We start from the raw sequence: 21,008 nt of genomic DNA on the forward strand, positions 1-21,008 counted from the left end.
AGTGATGCTTTGCTGTCGCTTGAACTGCCTCCTGATTTCGCCTTGTAAGAGGTAATAGCATTCAAGCTCCGCCACAGTTGCCGAACATCTGCCCCATCCTCCAGCTTTGAGCAGAAGGCCCTTTTGGCCTTTTTGATGGCCGTGTCAATGTCGTATCTGGATTTCTTATAGACCTCTGCATCACCAGACCTGAATGCCCGGGATCTGGTCTAGATATTTGTCAGAATGCGATCACCGTGTTATTCAATTCCAAAGTCACAATAAATTACTGTTACATTAAACCAATCAATCTAATTGCTCATTCACCACAATATAAAGCGTTGCAGTCAGGGATTGTTGTAAGATTAAAACATAACATTTGATCATATTGTTAAAGAGATTGTAAAGATTGAGGATCTTCAAGAGATAAATCTGAGACCTAAATAATGCATATAATAATCTCTCTGCAGTAATTCTACAATGTAATGGTATTAATACAACTGTAATGGTTAGATAAGCAGTAGTTCTTTGCTAACCTTTTCCATTACTCAATATCTTCATCATATGGACAGACCTTGACAATTGTTAATCAAATCTTTGACGTGATTATTTCAAAGATGATTGGACCCTATTCATTGGTGAAAGAAATAGCTCCAAAGGTAGCCTTGTCTGACAATAACACAAAGATTTCATGCTGATTTGTGTGCCCCGTGCAAAGCTGGGAGAATGCTGGGAGATAACATTAAGAATTTGCACAATAAGGCCAACGCATGATGCAAATTTGATTTACTTCTTCACTTCAGCGTCCACCAGGCATCCAAAGCATGGACCCCATGGTTTGTAACAACCTGAAAAATCTACGTTTCGCTGTATGGAATATCACCATTGATTGTATCATTGTTGAAAACGTCGCTAAAAATCTGAAATTATATTCACAGATACTCATATAGCTGACAAAAGTTTAGATCAGATATTTATATATCTTATATAGTCTGTATCATATCGCACGGAAACAGGATCTGTTTCACTTGGGTACAAAGACAATTCCAGAATCTGTGGTTTTAAGATATTTGCAGCCTGTTTTCTTGATAATTAATTTGATTTAAATAAATGCATATCTCTGCTATGAAAACAGAAATTTCTATACTTCTGTAATTTCTTGACTGTCATATATTGATAGAATGGAACGACTGGGCTTGTATACACTGGAATTTAGAAGGATGAGGGGGTATCTTATTGAAACATATAAGATTTTAAAGGATTGGACATGCTAGAGGCAGGAAACTTGTTCCCAATGCTGGGGGAATCCAGAACCAGGGGCCACAGTTTAAGAATAAGGGGTAGGCCATTTAGAATGGAGATGAGGAAAAACGTTTTCACCCAGAGAGTTGTGAATCTGTGGAATTCACTGCCTCAGTAGGCAGAGGAGGCCAATTCTCTGGATGCTTTCAAGAGAGTGTTAGATAGAGCTCTTAAAGATAGCGGAGTCAAGGGATATGGGGAGAAGGCAGGAACGGGGTACTGATTGGGGATGATCAGCCATGATCACATTGAATGGCGGTGCTGGCTCGAAGGGGCGAATGGCTTACTCCTGCACCTATTGTCTATTGTCTTTTGTCTATTGTCTAAATTTGATTTTGAGCTCTGTTTAGATCTAATAAAAAGCTGTAATTGCAGGATTGTCTGTGGGCAGAACATAAAAATGCTTTAGTGAAGAGTAATTGATATCCTGTTAAAAGGTTGAGATAATAGGAGAATATTTATTTTATTTTATGTGATTAAGTGATTTTGTTCATCAAGCCAAGATTTATGATTGTGAAAGAAATAATGACATGTAAACATTTTTTATTACATGTAGTGTACTTGTGGTAAGCCTTATTGGGAAATTTGAGAGAGTATTTGGAATATCAGTGAAATATAGCAGATAATTATTTAGATACAGTATGTGAATAACTAATGAATGGTCAACTTAATAGCTCACGGCCATTATTTTCTCTGAGAATATGAAGCGTTTTCTTTAAAGTAACTAGGAAGGTTACAACCATTAATTTAACTTAATGTATTTTTCCATTTACATTTGCAACCTTCCCCCAATTCTCCAAGCATCTTTATGTTGCTGAACAGAGTAATAATAATAATAATGCATTTTATTTGCTGGCGCCTTTCTGGACACCCAAGGACACCTTACAGGACAAAATCACAATACATTTATCAATATTAAAATCAAGTTGATTAAAAACTAAAAACAAAAAAAACAAAAAATACACAAAACATTTTAAGTCATTAAAATCAGGGTGAACATGGTGGAAGTTATGTCGGGTATGCTAATCTAAACAGGTGTGTTTTGAGTTGTGATTTGAATTGATCGATAGTGTCCAGGTGATGGATGGGAGGTGGGAGAGTGTTCCAGAGACGTGGGGCAGAGCAGCTGAAGGCTCGGGCACCCATGGTGCTGAGTCTAAATGTGGGGACAGTTAAAATTACAGCTGAGGAGGAACGGAGTGACCGGGAAGGAGTGTATGGTAGCAGCAGGTCAGAGAGGTATTGGGGAGCAAGGTGGTGTAGGGCTTTGAAGGTCAGCAGTAAAATCTTGTAGTTAATCTGGTGGTGCACAGGGAGCCAGTGGAGCTGAGTGAGGATGGGTGTGATGTGGTCCGATGATCTGGTGCGGGTGATGATCCGGGCTGCAGAGTTCTGAATGCATTGGAGGCGATGAAGAAGTTTATTGGAGGTGTAAGTGAGGAGGGCGTTGCAGTAATCGATGCGGGATGTGACCAGAGCGTGGATGAGGACTTTTGTATTGTCTTTGGAGAGGGAGGGGCGGAGTCTGGAGATGTTGCGGAGATGAAAGTATGCAGAGCGTGTGATATTGCTGATGTGGGGGCCAAAGGAAAGTGTACTGTCCAGAATGACGCCGAGACTTTTGACATGGAGGAGGTGGGTATGGGTGAGCCATCAACTGAAATGGTGTACGGGTGGGTTTTGGAGAGTGTGGACTTTGAGCCAATTAGCATGATTTCTGTTTTATTTCCATTGAGTTTTAGAAGATTGAGTGACATCCAGTTGCTGATAGCTTGAAGACAGGTGGTGAGGGCAGTTGGGGGAAGGGAGGTGTTTGGTTTTGTGGAGAGGTAAAGATGTGTATCATCGGCGTAGCAGTGAAAATTGATTCCAAAATGATGGAGAATATTGCCAAGTGGTTGAATATAGATGATAAAAAGCAGTAGCCTCAGCACCGATCCCTGAGGAACACCATGGGTGCCTGTGGCAGTTGTGGATGTGACTTTATTTCCCAGGATGAACTGTTTTCTGTAATCTTGTCAGGAAGTCTGTGACAAAGATTGCTTTGATCTCAGCAATTATATTACTCATGTTCCCCAGTCAACCCATCAGAAAGCTTAAATTTGTGAAAAGCAGAACAAACTGCTAATGGTGGAAATCTTAAAGCAAGATATGCAAGAAGCATTCATCAAATCCACAGACAAGTGAACATTTCTTTCAAAGGGACACCATATATTATGTTGTCCCTTCACTGATGCTGAGTGTCCTGCATTAGTGAAAAAAAACCAAAAAAACAAAAAAACTGTGACATTACAGTCGTATCAATTTGGTCCATTTGGACAATTTTGATGGTTTACTCTGAACGAAAGTAGTCGTTGTTACATTTAACTACAGACAATGTTGCAATCTTATAGCATAATTGGGAAGTAGAGAAATAATCAGCACAATTTTCTCTCACTCTTGTTATCTTTATAGACTTTTAAATGTCTGCTAAAGTTGTGATTTGAATTCAGATTTTGGAAAATGTGATATCATATAGTTAATGTCCAGATATCTCTTAAATAAACAATACATATTGTATTGTTACAATGATTTTAAAATCATATTCATGTGACAAAGACTTCAGGTATCCCAAATAAATTTGTACAGACTTATAACATGCACACTAGGTTTTCCAATGCATTCGTATTTGTAAGAACCATTTAGACAGGTACATGGATAGGACAGGTTTAGAGGAATATGGGCCAAAGCAGGTAGATGGGACTAGTGTAGATGGGACATGTTGGCCGGTGTGGGCAAGTTGGGCCGAAGGGCATTTTTCCATGTTGTAAGACTCTATGACTATGACTCTAATTCATGTATATAACCTTCATTTTCAGTGTAATCACCTTAATACATTTAACCAATACAGTACTCACAAAGATGCATATAGCCAAATTTTTGATTGTTTATAGTGAGTGCAAGCTAACATTTCTGTCTGGCACCACTCATGACAATTACGAATAGTTCTGCTATAATACAATAGACAATAGACAATAGGTGCAGAAGTAGGCCATTCAGCCCTTCGAGCCAGCACAGCAATTCACTGTGATCATGGCTGATCATCCACAATCAGTACCCTGTTCCTGCCCTCCCAATATCCTTTCACTCCTCTATCTTTAAGAGTTCTATCTAACTCTCTCTTGACAGCCTCCAGAGAATTGGCCTCCACTGCCTTCTGAGGCAGAGAATTCCACAGATTCACAACTCTCTGTGAGAAAAGGTTTTTCCTCATCTCCGTTCTAAATGGCCTACCCCTTATTCTCAAGCTGTGACCTCTGGTTCTGGATTCTCCCAACATCGGGAACATGTTTCCTGACTCTAGCATGTCCAAACCCATAATAATCTTATGTTTCAATAGGATCACCTCTCGTCCTTCTAAATTCCAGAGTATACAAGTCCAGCCACTCCATTCTATCAACATATGACAGTCCCCCTCCCCCGGGAATTAACCTTGTGAACCTACTCTGTCAATAGCATGAATAACCTTCCTCAAATTTGGAGACCAAAACTGCCTACTCCAGGTGTAGTCTCACAAAGGCCCTGTACAACTGTTAAAGGATCTCTTTGCTCATGTACTCAACTCCTCTTGTTATGAAGGCCAACATGCCATTCGCTTTCTTCACTGCCTGCTGTACCTGCAAGCTTATTGAACAAGAATTCCCCAGATCTCGTTGTACTTCCCCTTTTCCCAACTTGACACCATTCAGATAATAAACTGCCTTCCTGTTTCTGCTACAAAAGTGCATAACCTCACATTTATCCACATAAAACTGCATCTGCCATGCATCTGCCCACGCACCCAAACTGTCCAAGTCACCCTGCATCCTCATAGCACCCACCTCACAGTTCACCCTGCTACCCAGCAATACGATATGACGTGATGTAACTTTATCCCACAAGGGAAATTGTTCTGCCAACAGTTAAAGAGCACAATGATAAATAAACAATAAATTAAAATGGTGAGTGGAAAGGTCGGGGATGTGCAATGGTGGGGGGGGGGAGGGGGTTGTACAGTTTGATAACAACAAGGAAAAAGTATCTCCTGTGACGTTTTGTGCTGCATCTTGGTGGAACCAATCTGTTGCTATAATGTGATGGTTACAGTTACAGAAATCATGTTATGCAGCCAATAAGACAATAGCGTCAATGGAGAAAAGTGAGATATGGGGGCCTGGAGAGTTTCTGGCAATAATAAAGTTATTTTTGTTGCAGGGTTTATCAAAAATAAAGGTCTTTTTGCAGTGATGTTTTTTTATTGTTACTTCATGCTAAAAAAGGTACAGACAACACAAGGATGAATAGAAGGGATTTTTTGTCATTTTCATTGACATGCAATGCTAAAGTAGGAGCTGTGTTACTATGAGACAATGGTGGCTGATTACTGCAGGGAAACAATCCCCCCCCAAGCTGTTTAAATCCAAGACAGCTTTTTTTGTCAATTTCCAAAGTGGTTTTCTAAATCCCAATTGAAATCACTTTGTAATCAATTTACTCTGTGTGAAGCACAAAGTCATTCCTACTTCGCCTGCATTATATTGACTTCATGTTAAGGGAACACGTTTTATTGCAAACTATCCATATCTGCCGTTGTCTTGAACGATTCGTTTCAGAATTGTTTTGAAACTGCTTCACTGTGACATTATGTTGAAATACATCAGCTGCTCCAGATTCGATTGCTTGAAAACCAAAACATCGGATTGAAAAACCGAATCAACTATGATCACATAAACCAGGCAGATCATCATAAAATCCAGACACTTCTTACTTACTGACTTACTTTAAAATAACAGATGAATATAAAGCAGAGCGGTGCGAAGTACTGCAATACCAGGAGACACGTGGTGTAGGCCAGCCTCTGGTTTTCTGCTGGCCACTGGTCAAAACACAAATACTTCCCAGCAAATTCTTCGGAGTATTTCGGGTCATACTGGAATTGCACATTCGTTAGGATGTGGAACAGTGGGAAAGGCAATGCTGTCAGCATGGCCACTATCCACATGATGGCAATGCTTAGGTAGGCATGCTTGTTGCTTGGTCTCCAACCACGGGGGTTGATTATCAGCTGGTGCCGCTCAATCGCAATCAAGACCAAGGAGAAGATGGAGACGGTGATACAAATGCACTGGATCATGGAATTCATCTTGCACATGGCCTCACCAAAAATCCAATGGTCCATGAACGTATAGACGAATGTGAAAGGCAAGCACATGATGCTGATGAGTAGGTCGGAGACTGACAGGTTGACTATCAGAATGTTTGTGACATTGTGCATTTCTTTCTGTTTCATTATGATAATGATTAGAAGCAGATTGCCGGAAACTCCAAGGATGATGATGGCACTGTACACCAGAGCTAATGTGAAAATCATGGCAGGTGGCGTATAACACTGGTCAAAATGATCAAAGGTAAAATTTCTCTCGGATAAGTTAAAACGAATGGAATGATTTTCAGCGTAAACAGGAGTTGTCCCATCCATTCTGGTTCCAAACAGTGTTTACTGAAGTGCAAAGTGAATTATAAAAAGTTTGGCAAAGTTGTCTTCAGAGAAGAATGTTCTGTTCACATTTCACACTGGTTCCACGTTTCTTTATATGCACGAACCTTCCTATAATTGAAAATAAATATTACCACAAATACAGTAACTAAAAGCAAATCTCAAATAATATTAACTGGGCATGATTAAATAAACCTATTACAAATATCTAACTTTGCAATATGGAGAATATATGGTCATTCTGTCACTTAAATACTTTATCAGGATCAAGCATTCAAATAAATGGGAGTAAAATCTAAGCAGCGGGTGTTTGGTCTTGAACGTCTGAATATTATCAGATAACATGATTCTCATAATCTAATACTGTAGTTTAAATGTTAATTGGTATTAAAGGGTTTGCAAACTGAGATTCTGGGAACACTTAGATAAATTATACTTCTGAACATATCTCCTGAAAAATAAAATGTTAAAGTTGAATTTCCCCATGATGTCTTTGTGAAAACAGAATGCATGCAAATATTATTTCTCTGAAACCTATCCTACATTGTATAGCTAAGGAAAAGGAAGAAGAAGAGTATGTGGGAAAAACAGCAGCATAAATGTGGAGCATCGATTGAGTTGCTGCCTTAAAGTGCCAGAGACCTGGATTTGATCCTGACTACGGGAGCTTGTCGGTATGGAGTTTGTACGTTCTCCCCGTGTCCTGCGTGGGTTTTCCCCAGGAATTTCAGTTTCCTCCCACACTCCAAAAATGTACATGTTTAGAAACATAGAAAAAAGGTGCAGGAGTAGGCCATTCGGCCCTTCGAGCCTGCACCGCCCTTCAATATGATCATGGCTGATCATCCAACTCAGTATCCTGTACCTGCCTTCTCTCCATACCCCCTGATCCCTTTAGCCACAAGAGCCACATCTAACTCCCCCTTAAATATAGCCAATGAACTGGCCTCAACTACCTTCTGTGGCAGAGAATTCCAGATATTCATGACGCTCTGTGTTTCTCATCTCGGTCCTAAAAGACTTCCCCCTTATCCTTAAACTGTGACCCCTTGTCCTGGACTTCCCCAACATCGGGAATAATCTTCCTGCATCTAGCCTGTCCAACCCCTTAAGAATGTTGTACGTTTCTATAAGATCCCCCCTCAATCTTCTAAATTCTAGCGAGTACAAGCCGAGTCTATCCAGTCTTTCTTCATATGAAAGTCCTGCCATCCCAGGAATCAGTCTGGTGAACCTTTTCTGTACTCTGGCAAGAATGTCTTTCCTTAGATTAGGAGATGAAGGTTAATTGGTTGGTAAAAATTGTAAATTATCCCTAGTGTGTGTAGAATACTGTTAATGTGCAGGTCAGCGCAGTCTCGGTGGGCCGAATGGCCTGTTTCCGCGCTGTCCCTCTAAAATATAAACTACCTGCCTCGATTCTTCACTTAACTATTCAATTATTGCAAGCATCCCACTTGGAATGACTTTGCTTCAGTTCTTCCACATTATTACCCCACGATTCCCACAAGGATCAAATTTAATATAAAATAATAACTACTTATCTAAATTAAACATCTTTTTATGAGATTTTGTTTTGCTACAGGCCCCTCATGCACCCTTTCATTGCATCCTGGTTTCAGAGTCATATCAAAGACATGGGGTTAGTTTCCACTCACATGCTGATGACGCATAACTCTCCTGTTCCACCAACTCCCCTGGTTTTTCAAATCCCTCCATTATGCTTGTCATGAGATGAATCATTGCCTATGGGCCCAATAGCAATCTGCATTCCTGCCACTAATTCTATCTGTCAGATCAAGACACCAGCTTGGAGTTAAACAAGATTGCTGGCAATACCAGGAGCTATTTGCTTTCTGGACTTCATAGACTTGATGTTCCGTTGCATAGCAGAATGATATTAGCGCTATGCGATTAAATGTAAATACCAAAGATTTTCAGAGTGGCACAGCTGATCGAGCTACTGACTCACAGCATCAGAGGGCTGGGTTCGATCCTGATCTAGGGGGCTATCTGTGTGGAATATGCACGTTCTCCCTGTGACCACGTGGGATTCCTTTGGGTGCTACATCCCAATGATGTGCAGGTTTGTAGCTTAATTGGTTTCTTTAAATTGTCCCTCGTAAATGGGAGTGGATGCGAAAGTGGGATAACGTTAGTCTCTTTAGTCAGACAGTGATGAATCTGTGGAATTCTTTGCCACAGAAGGCTGTGGAGGCCGTCAGTGGACTTTTTTAAAGGCAGAGATAGATAGATTCTTGATTAGTACGGGTGTCAAGAGGTTATGGGGAGAAGGCAGGAGAATGGGGTTAAGAGGGAGAGATAGATCAGCCATGATTAAATGGCGGAGTAGACTTGATGGGCTGAATGGCCCAATTCTGCTCCTATTCCTTACTTTATGGTAACATAGAACTAATGTGAAAGAATAATCAATGGTCGGTGCGGACTTGGTGGGGCATAGACCCTGTTTCCAGGTTGTATCTATCAATCGATTAGAAGCGATTAGATGCCTTGTGCATGGGCACTGTGCTAGCAGCTTTTTGACTGGTCCCCTTATGCTCATGCCACAAATATGCACAGGAGATTTATAGTGAGGTTAAACAGACTGCAATAGTCGCCTTTCCATCACAAGCTAAATTTTCTTCCACATCCAAAGTCAAAACAATGAAGTATGTCCAAGATTTTTGAGAGCTGACGTCAATAACTCAAGTGCCTGTACTCACTTGCCCCACTGCCAGGGAATCTCAAACACAAATCAATTTTCATTGTCACTGATCCCCACCCATAAAGTATCTTTGTGCCTCCCATGATTAATTCCCTGTCTCCACACCGATTTCTGATTAATCTCTTCAATTCCTTAATCACATCGCCAACTCACTCGACCCCTCCCTCCACCCCCCACCCATTCTGTCTAATTAGCGCTCGAAAGAGTAAACACAACAGCTCCATCCACATGTTATTGTGGGCAGGGTACTGACATGGATAGAAAATTGGTTGGCAGACAGGAGTAGGGATAAACGGGTCCCTTTCAGAATGGCAGGCAATGACTAGTGGGGTACCGCAAGGCTCGGTGCTGGGACCACAGCTAATTACAATATACATTAATGATTTAGATGAAGAGATTAAAAGTAACATTAGCAAATTTGCAGATGACACAAAGCTGGGTGGCAGTGTGAACTGTGAGGAGGATACTATGAGGATGCAGGGTGACTTGGACAGGTTGGGTGAGTGGGCAGATGCACGGCAGATGAAGTTTAATGCGGATAAATGTGAGGTTATCTGACAAAACTGACAACCCAATTCCATCCCTTCCATCTTTCTGCTCCCTACTTTCCTCATTGTCTGCCCCCTCATTGAACATTGAACCTCATTTCCCTACTTTCCTCATTGAACCCACCCATGGAAGACGTGACCCTGGACGGCCACTCAAGACGATGCTGAAGACGTTGATGGAAGACGCATGTGTAGAGACAAAAGAGGAAGCTTGCCAGCTGCATGGAGGCCTCATGCAGGATGGAAAATTACCGCGGTGGCTCTCCAAGAACTATCATAGACTTCCTCAATGTGGTTTTAAGTCCATATTCGTCATGGCTGGACCCATCTTCTCCTTTACTAAGAATTCCTCATTCCACTTCCATCTTAGCTATACATTCACTAACATTTCAAAGTACCTTCATCTTTAGTCATCCAGGCCTTTCTTGTTGTCCAACTGGCCTCCTGCCCAACATCCTTATTTAATCATATCCAAATACCTTCTGTTCCTATACCATCCCACACAGCCTCACTCGTCCATTATTCAAGCTCAAGTTCACATTTATTGTCACATGCACCAATTGGTTATTCTGGTTGAATTCTATCACTTCTGGTCCCTAATCCATTCCACGTTTGTTTGTTTAAATATTTTCCTGGTGTATGGTCTTATCTCTTTAAATTTGTCATCTCTGGCAGCCCAGAACCCTTAATACATGCATTTTTATTTTGCCTAGAATTTGCTGAACCTGCAGCTATATCAGCCCGTACTCTGGTTTAAATAAAATTTATCTCATTGATCAGATTCAGCTTAATATCAGAATCAGGTCAATCTCCTTTCCTGACATATTTATTTGAATTTAATTATGTTTCAGTGAAGTGCTTTGCAGTATTTTTCTGTTTTTAAAATTGCTATATACTGCAAATGAAAGTTGTTATTGTTTTATGAATTAACTATCAGCTGGTACTAGATACTTGATTTATCAACGTAAATGGAGGATATTTCTTTCCAGTAAAGTTTGCATCTTAAATTTTGATATCCTAAATGTTATCGTTTGAACATTCTTTGACATTCAAGCCGCTGGTTTAAAAGCCAGAGTACAGCCTTTTTGATGCTGTCTCTTATATTATTTGCGAGTTGCAGCCAAGGATGTACAGTTTTCTGTCGTGGCATAGCCTTTCAGCTTAACAAACCAACAAATATTGATTCTGATCATTTATCTTGCTATTCCCTGGAACTGTGTAATATTCAGCAACTAGATTATCACTAGAACTGTCAACTATTCTACATCCTAAAATGCCTTAATCATGGGGTGTTTCAATAAATCTGATTTTGTTACGAACTATGGCTAAATCAGTTATATAAACTCTGAGTTGGTCATTATAAATATCTCCAGGACATTAGGTCATATATATAATGGGCTGTGCATGTCATCAGCTACTGCTTATTCCAGTTCTAAAGGAATAGGAGCTTCCTTGTTCATGCACCCAGTGCAAGAAGCATGGTGTCAATTAGTCTACTTACCATGCTGCAAAGTAACTAGTGAGAGGCTGATTCCCTCTAATATCAGGATCTGATTCATGGATTATCTCCTTTCTGAATTTAATTGTGTATCTGTGAAGTACCTTGCAATATTTTTTCTGCTCTAAGACGGCTGCATATGCGAATCTTATTATTGTTTTAGAATTTAATTATCAAGTTCCATTAAAAACTGGATCTACAAAGCAAAGCAAGACTAGGTTCTATAAATGTAAATGGAGGGCATTCCTTTCTTAAATGTGAGGGAAATTGGCAAGGGATCCACATGAAGCCACATACTCCATATAAAGGTTGGCACCTGTAAACACCATGCGTCGATGTCAAATATTAGAAGGAATTTTTCTGAGCCATTCATTCCTTTTTTCCCTATATTTTATCGGATGTGAATTTACGATGAGAAGTCTTCTGGTTGCTCATTTTTTCTGAGATGTTGTTATTTCATTGAAATAAACCATTGCAAATATTTAATAGTGGGATGTCAAGACAAATATTTTAGATATTTTAATCATTTATCACTAGCATGCTTGGAACTCAAATTCTTACAGTTTTTTAACTGAAAACGTCACTGTATTTGGATATTATATTCTGCTTCCTCGAAGGAAGAATAAAAAACTACAAACTGTTTGTACGATGGCAGATTTTATTTTAAATCAGCCTCCAGCCACAAAATCTGTCACTTTCAGCAGGAAATATTAGTTATGAGAAAACCTCAGATTCGATTAAATTGAGCAAAACAATTATAGAATAAAATACTTCAGAATTGATTCCTTATTGATTACTTTAATGAATAGAGAATGTATTGAAGTTAATTTTCCGATCTGAATATCTAATCATCCTCCGAAGTAAATGAAGCGACACAAAATGCTGGAGTAACTCAGCGGGACAGGCAGCATCTCTGGAGAGAAGGAATGGGTGACGTTTCGGGTCGAGACCCTTCTTCGCACAGGCCTGATATTTATATTGATTGATATGCTATGCTAAGTGAAGCATGATATTTAAAATATATCAATTAAAGTGCTTAGTGTGGCTTCTTCACAAAAGATAATGCTAAAAGATAACTTTGTATAATATTAATCAGTAGATCAGCCATGATCATATTGAATGGCGGGTGCAGGCTCGAAGGGCCGAATGGCCTACTCCTGCACCTAATATCTATGTTTCTATGTTTCTATTAACCTCTTATTTTACCATAAACTTGTTTAAACTATCAGTGCACAACAAGAGAATGTTTCTAGACTTATAAATTGACATTTATCATGTTTAATTCCATTTGAAGAACAAACTTATGAGAAGAAATGGAAACTATATTTGTTTAAAGAATTCTTCAGGAAAGTGCCTTTACTACGTTCATATCTAACAATGGGATAGTGTGTGAAGGTGTAGATGAGTGTCAACATCATAGTTGGGAATCCTCCGACAATACCCCACTCCCCTTTCTCCTCTAAACCCCTTTCTACCCTCCCCATCCCCTTCCCTGTGCCCCATCTGGACTTGCACCTATTTCTCCACTCCTTCTCCTCCTGCATTATTTCCTCTGGCTTCACAAATGCGGTTTCAATCTTTCTGTTTCACACCTTTGGCGTTAATCTATGGCCTTTTGTTGCAGCCACCTGCCTATCAAACTGCCCCTACCCTCATCTCTGTCCACCCCCCAACACCACAATCATGCCATAGAGGGAGTACAGAGAAGGTTCACCAGACTGATTCCTGGGATGTCAGGAATTTCATTTGAAGAAGGACTGGATAGACTCGGCTTGTACACGCTAGAATTTAGAAGATTGAGGGGGAATCTTATAGAAATTTACAAAATTCTTAAGGGATTGGACAGGCTAGATGCAGGAAGATTGTTCCCGATGTTGGGGAAGTCCTGAACAAGGGGGTCACAGTTTAAGGATAAGGGGGGAGTCCTTCAGGACAGAGATGAGAAAAACATTTTTCACACAGAGTGTGGTGAATCTCTGGAATTCTCTGCCACAAAAGGTAGTTGAGGCCAGTTCATTGGCTATATTTAAGAGGGAGTTAGACGTGGCCCTTGTGGCTAAAGGGATCAGGGGGTATGGAGAGAAGGCAGGTACAGGATACTGATGATCAGCCGAGTTGGATGATCATATTGAATGGCGGTGCAGGCTTGAAGGGCCAAATGGCCTACTCCTGCACCTATTTTCTATGTTTCTATGTTTCTATCAGAAGAAGGGTCTCGACCCGAAACGTCACCTATCCATGTTCTCCAGAGATGCTGCCTGACCCGCTGAGTTACTCCAACATTTGGTGTCCTTTTGGGTTCTACAGTCCCTTTGAACATGTAAAATAAGTGTCAGAACTATCAGACATCTACAGGGTTGCGAAGACTTGAAGCAGGGGGATGCCAGTCATGGAGGTGAAATGTTAAACCCTGATAGAATGCAAATTCAAAACCAATCTGAGCGGGTGGGGGTGAGACAGAGGATGGGCGGAGCAAAGGATTAAATGTGCGAAACATGAGGGCGCCTGAGAAGCTCGTCTCCAACACAACGTCCACATTCAGGCAACGTACTGGAAAATCTCCTTGCAATAGACCCCAGACAACTTCAATATGGCAATTGCTTATTACGGATGATGGTAACACGGATTTTTGACCGAATACAGTTTCTATGAGTTTTGTGAGCTTCCAGGAACTAAACAGATGGCTGGTTGCATGCCAGTCAGTCAATGTATACTGCCAGGTATACAAAAATGCTGGAGAAACTCAGCGGGTGCAGCAGCATTATGGAGCATCTAAGGATACTGCCACTTCACTGGTGCCTACAAGAGTGACCATGTGAGAGGCAGTCGTCCTGCTGAGAGCTGGTTCAGCACCATTTGCTTGGTCTTTTATTGGTGGTCGAGTTACATTTCTAATTGTTGTTATTAGCTTTGCAAATTTTGGGGCATCAAACTTTTCAAATGATTTGCAAAGTTTTGTGAGTGTCGCTTATTTGGTTATTCTGTGGCACAAAGGGTCATGATGAACAACCCTGGATCATGGAATTGTATCAAAGATTGTTACAACACAGCACAAGAATATCTCCCATCCCCAAGTCTCTAATTTCCTCGTTACTTCTGCTCTTTCCACTCCCCCCTGTCTCCTTCCACCCATATCCCTCCCTCTTGGTTTACATTCCATTCCTCCTCTTCTCTCCTTATCTGACAACCTTTGTCTCCTTTTTACTTCTGGCCTTTGTCATTTACTCAAGCCCTCTCCCTCCAACACCCCTGCCCGCCCTTTTTATCCACCTATCACTTATCAGACATTGATCTGCCCCCTATTCCCCATTCTAATTGCTCCCTCTACTGCCATCAGTCTGAAGAAGGGACACTACTCAGATTGTAGGTTGCCCATTTCCTCCACTGATGTTGCCTGATCTGCTGAGTTCTTCCAGCACTTTGTGTTTTGCACAAGGCCATTCCTATTGGTTTCCTTTCCTGATCGTTCCTAACTGAACTGCAAAACTGTACTTCTCCGCTGCCTGTTTGGCTCCTTTCTAAAGGCACTGATTGATTTTGTTTCCATCAGCAGTAAAAACCAGGTCAAAGCTACAATGAGTCAAAGTCTTTCTCATGTCTTTCTCTGCCTCAAGTTTTTAATCCATGTCCTCTTGTTCTGGAAATGAAAAGAACTTCCCTCTACTTGCACTTTCTAAACCAGTGACTGTATTCTATACCTAGAGTCATATGTTATGGAAAAAGACCCTTTGACCTAACTTGCCCACACCGACCATCACGTCCCATCTACACTAGTCCCATCTGCCTGCATTTGGCCCACATCCCTCCAAACTCACCTGTCCATGTACCTGTCCAAATGTTTCTTAAACATTGTGATAGTACCTGGCTCAACTACCTCCTCCGGCAGCTTGTTTAATATGTCCGCCACCTTTGTGTGAAAACGTTACCCCTCAGTTTCCTATTAAATCTGTCCCCATCACCTTAAACCTATGTCTGCTGGTTCTCAATTCGTCTACTCTGCGCAAGAGATTCTGTGCGTCTATCCGATCTATTCCTCTCATGATTTTGTACACCTCTATAAGGTCTGCCCTCATCGTCCTGTGCTCCAAGGAATAGAGACCTAGCCTGCTCAACCTCTCCCTATAGCTCAAACCTCTAGTCCTGTTAACATCTTTGTAAATCTTCCCTGCATCCTTTCCAGCTTGGCAACATCTTTCCTAGAAAATGGTGCCCGGAATTTAACACAATACTCTAAACGTGGACTCACTGACGTCTTGTACAACTGCAACATGACCTCCCAACTTCTATACTCAATACTTTGACTGATGAAAGCCAGTGATGAAGACCTCTATTTATCCACCTCATCTCAAGGAGAACAACCTCAGGTTCTCCAGGCTAACCTCGTTGTTGAATCCCTCATCCATCATCCCTGGGACCATTCCAGCAAATTTGTTCTACATCCTCTCTGGACCCTTCAAGCAAGCAAGCAAGTCTATTTAGATTGCACATTTCAGCAACAGGACCATTCAAAGTGCTTTACACAAAGCATTACAGAGCAATCAAAAGCAATTAAAAACAGTCACTAAAAAAGAATATAAAATAAAACAAGTTAAAATAGAATAAGACAAGTATAGAATACAAGAATATAAGTTACAGTGCAGTGCAAGAAATGAATAATTATTTAATTTAATTAAAGGCAGTGTCAAACAGAAAGTCATCATCCCTGATTTAAAGGAACTGAGAGTTGGAGCGGACCTGCATTTTTCTGGAAGTTTCTTCCATATATGTGGTGCATAAAAACTAAACGCTGCTTCTCCATGTTTAGTTCTGACTCTGGGGACAGAAAGCAGACGTGTCCCAGACAACCTCAGAGGTCTGAATGGTTCATAATGTAGCAGATGATCAGAAATGTATTTTGGCACTAGACCATTCAGTGTTTTATAAACCAACAGCAATATTTTGAAATCAATTCTTTGACACACTGGAAGCCAGTGTAAAGACCTCAAAACTGGAGTGATGTGATCCACTTTCTTGGTCTTCGAGACGATTCGAGCAGCAGCATTCTGAATCAGCTGCAGCTGTGTAATCGATTTTTTTAGGGACACTGGTAAAGACAGCATTACAGTAGTCAAGTCTACTGAAGATAAATGCATGGACATGTTTTTCCAAATCCTGCTGAACCATGTCCTTTAACTTTGGATATATTTTTAAGGTGATTGTCGGCTGACTTTGTGATTGTCTTAAAGTAGCTGTTGAAGTTCAGGTCCGAGTCCATGACATTGTTCACATTGTTATAAGGCTGTGGCAACGAAGGTGCTGGATTGTGATCATAATTGGTCTTTTGTTCAAGATCAGTATAATGTTTGTACCCTCTTCCTCAAAATATACCTCTAAATATAGAGCTGGTCGATCTACTGTCTCTCAGCACCAGAGACCCAGGTTTGATCCAGGTGAGGGGATGAGGGGAACCCCTTGCCCATGAACAAGTAATCCTGTGTGATCTGAGGTTATCTTGATCATTACATGCGTGTAGTCAATGATTTCCTATGACTGCAATGAATTCCACAGATTCACCACCTTTGACTTAAAAATCATCCTCATCTCCTTTCTAAAGGTATGTCCTTTTATTCTGAATCAAAGGTACATCCTTTTATTCTGAGATAGGTGTAAACTCCTACACACTACCGTGCAACAGCAAGGAGCAACTGTACGTCACATCTCCTTGTCAATCCTTTCCTCCTGGACTTGCAGGATTGTGGGGAATAGTTTGCTGCTTTTCTTCTTGAAAGTCCTGCTTTACCAAGGAAGAAGTTGTCGGGAAGGTTTTAGAATAAGGATAAGGGTAAGTATCGATGAGAAGGAGCTGTTAGGATACTGGCTATATTCACTGGTCCAGATGGGTTGCATATTAGGTTGAAGAGGGAGGATAGCATTGGAGATTGCAGAAGAGCTTGCCACAATCTTCTCATCTTCCCAAGAAGATATTATAGATCTTATAGAAACACATCAAATTATAAAAGGACTGGACAAGGTAGATGCAGGAAAAATGTTCCCAATGTTGGGCGAGTCCTGCACCAGGGGCCACAATCTTAGAATAAAGACTGAGGTGAGAAAAAACATTTTCACCCAGAGAGTTGTGAATTTATGGAATTCCCTGCAACAGAGGGCCGTGGAGGCCAAGTCACTGGATGGATTTAAGAGAGAGTAAGATAGAGCTCTAGGGGCTAGTGGAATCAAGGGATATGGGGAGAAGGCAGGCACAGGTTATTGATAGGGGACAATCTGCCATGATCACAATGAATGGCAGTGCTGGCTCGAAGGGCCGAGTGGCCTCCTCCTGCACCTATTTTCTATGTTTCTATGTTTCTATGTAGGAACTGTAAGGAAGGCAATTTCAGGCTAGAAAGTTAAACCATGGTATGGATAACACTTTTGGCTGGCAGGAAACCTATTTCTGCAGCACAGAAGCAGGACAATAGCAGTCATTTCATATTGGGAACTCTCAATGAAAAAATTAGTGGCTAATTGGGTTGAATTGTCGGATATCGCGAAATAATACACAGAGGCTAAGTACAAGGCAGAGACACAAGAGACAGCAGTTGCTGGAATCCTGCGTACAACACAAAACTCAGTGGGGCAGGCAGCATCTCCAGCAACAAAGACAGTGAGATGATGCCTGGGCCGCAGAGTTTACTCCAGCACTTTGTGTTGTAAGTTTAAGGCACTCTGACTGTACTGAGTCGAATGGTCTACCCCACTCCAATGTAAGAACCTTATGGTTAAGTCCAGCAGCCCAGGAAAGTGATGTGCGATATAGAACAAAGAGAGAAGTTCAACTACAAGTGCTAGACACAAAGAGCTGGAGTAACTCAGCGGGTTAGGATCTCTGGAGAAAAAGGATGGGTGACATTTCAGGTCGGGACCCATCTTCAGAGTCTGCTCCCCTCTGTGATTATTCTTTGTATTACTAAAAGCGTTAGAGTTATAACAGAATGTATTTATGCTGACAGTAACTTGGGAAACATTAAGGAATGAGCAGGAAAAGGGGAAAGATTGGGGACCTGGGCAATGGTGATAAAGACCCAGCTTTATCTTCAAGCTCCTTATTAAAAAATATATATTTTAAAATTCATAATGTTATCTTCTTAATTTATTTTGCCTAATGTGTTTTGAACGTTATTTATTTAAGAACTCTGACACAAGAGAGCATTTCTGCTTCAATTCAGTGTGGGAGAGCTAAACAAAAATATTCAAACTATTATTTTCAACAGCAAAATAATATGTCAAGCTTTTTTAGTTTAAGACAGGTGACATGGTTGTATTAATAATAGACGTCAATGTTTGACCTGAATTTCTGCTTGTGGGTTCAGTTTAATTTTGACATTAATTAATTCTCAAACTGGTGTACATATAAAACATACGCACCACATAAATCACCGCCATTAATAATACATCAGATGATATGAAAGACAGTCATGAACTCACTGATAGACTGACAGTCGGCGGGAGTGTAGTTCGGGGCCGCTAAGTTGTTATTCTCCCACGCCAGGATAACTGAGATGATAAACTTGTATTGTTTCTCCCACAAATCACATCCTCCCTACTCACCCCATAGAAATGACCTTTTACTGCTCTCCTTCCACAATCTCCATCACTCAGGCACGCATACGTCCACACTTCACCTATTTCACTCCACTTTCTCCCTCCCACTCGCCCACCCTTTTTCTGCAGTTTGACCGAGCTACCTCTGCTCACTCTTCCCCCGTTACCCTGGTTCACTCCGCTGACTCTTTCGCTCCTTGTCTCATTTCAGAATGTGCTCCATCACATTGACACGAACCGCTTTCACAGCCATCTCCATCTCCCGCGTTTTCATCTTTTAAAAAAAATCTAAAACAGGGCACTCGCTTGAACGAAGCAACGGGGAGATAGAGAGGTGGCAGAGAGGTAACACAAGCCACAGGACACAAGATATAAGGCACAAAGCTTTGCATCAATGATATAATACTGTGCAGCGCGTAAAGCCAATCTGTTAGGGCACTGAGTTTTGAGAGCACATCTTTAAGATTCCTCCATAATGTAAAATCATAAAAACACGCAGAATGTTTTCTTTTACTTAAATAGAGCGATCGCTGGCTTTAAACATCGCGTCAACGTGCATATAAACACAACAATTCCAATAACTTGCTTGGGCAGATTCGCACCAGAGATCACCGCTTGCAAAATACTTTAAACCGCACATTCCAATCACTCGTGAAGAAACTCAGAAAGTACCAGCTCAGTCAGTGCGGTCTAAAAGTTTCCCTGAAATGCCATCAAACTGAGGGGCGTTTCGCGCAGTGGTTAGTCTACATTGCCACTGCCCGGGAGAACGGACTGCTTTTCTGTAGATTATATATATTTTTTAAAGAACCAGGTCTCTCTCCTGTCGGTGGCAGGGCAAAGCAAAATACCTGTAACATTTCTGACCCACTTCGCCCAGAAACAATCGGCTATCGCGTCTGCATAAAGCGAACCTGTGCTTTGAACGCTTCCTGATAACACATTCAGAGTCGACATTTCTTGTTTGAAATATATAAATGTATACATTTCAATATCTATTGATAATTCTGAACGGCGAGGCAATAAGACCGGTTTTCAAAGGGGATAACAAACCAAACCAAACCCACCTGTACACAGACGAACTTGCCTTTTGCTGCTGCACCCGGCTCTTTGGTGAATAATTCATCAATGCGAGTTGCTCCCTTTTTACTTGCAGAGGAGGCGGGTCTCGGAGCTGGGGGCTGTCTCTGCGGACTGGTGGAGGAATAGATTTCCATTATCCACGCAAAGAATCCTCGCAGAACTACCAGAGCTAGTCCCAAATCGAGAACAATTCACCCATGTACCAGACTGCTCCTACAACGTCCCACCGTTTACCTCCTCCCCTCTCCCCTGCTGTTAGGCGAGACTGTGTTGACTTCTGGCTTGCTGCTGCTGCCGCCTACAGGAAAGAAGGAGCTCTCTCCGTCTGGGAGACTTGGAGACCACTGTCTCCGGCGAGTGCCATCATAATAAGTTGTCAAAAATGAAACTTCAGCGATGCTACCATTCGGCGGCTTTGCAGCCATAGACGGGTGACGAGCATATATCAGCTGGTAGAGCTCAGTGTGCATGGCTTCTCATCTCTCCCCCCCCTGCATCTACCCCCTCACCTGGACAACAAATGTCTCGTTAAACGAACAGGGTGCCTGTCCGACCGGGTAATAAGGAGGATTCTTGTATCGCATTTGCAGAGCAGCAAATGAGAGCAGTGAATCGCAAGAGCCGTCAGTAGTAGCACCGAGCCAGCCAGCCAGCAGGACTGCACAGGATAGATTGGAAAGTCCAGCGGCTTCTGTCTGTGTGGACGGAGGCGGGAGGGGTCCCAGTGGGAGGCGAGTGGAGGGGGAAGGAATCGGGATGTTTGAGCTTATGAAATCG

At 41.5% G+C, this 21,008-nt stretch overlaps 1 protein-coding gene across 1 annotated transcript in view; it reads right to left on the reverse strand.

Moving 5' to 3' along the window:
- npy1r (neuropeptide Y receptor Y1) overlaps nt 1-20,353 on the reverse strand; it is a 30,382-nt gene extending 10,029 nt beyond the window's left edge. The window contains exons 1-2 of the mRNA XM_055646081.1: nt 20,216-20,353; nt 6,080-6,907 (exon numbers count right to left, since the gene is read on the reverse strand). Of these exons, the coding sequence (XP_055502056.1) occupies nt 6,080-6,778 (699 nt within the window). The 5' untranslated portion in view covers nt 6,779-6,907; nt 20,216-20,353. The remainder of the gene's footprint in view (nt 1-6,079; nt 6,908-20,215) is intronic.
- Nucleotides 20,354-21,008: the final 655 nt, after the last annotated feature.

Source organism: Leucoraja erinacea, chromosome 1 (assembly GCF_028641065.1).
Source record: "Leucoraja erinacea ecotype New England chromosome 1, Leri_hhj_1, whole genome shotgun sequence".
NCBI classification, from domain to species: domain Eukaryota; kingdom Metazoa; phylum Chordata; class Chondrichthyes; order Rajiformes; family Rajidae; genus Leucoraja; species Leucoraja erinaceus.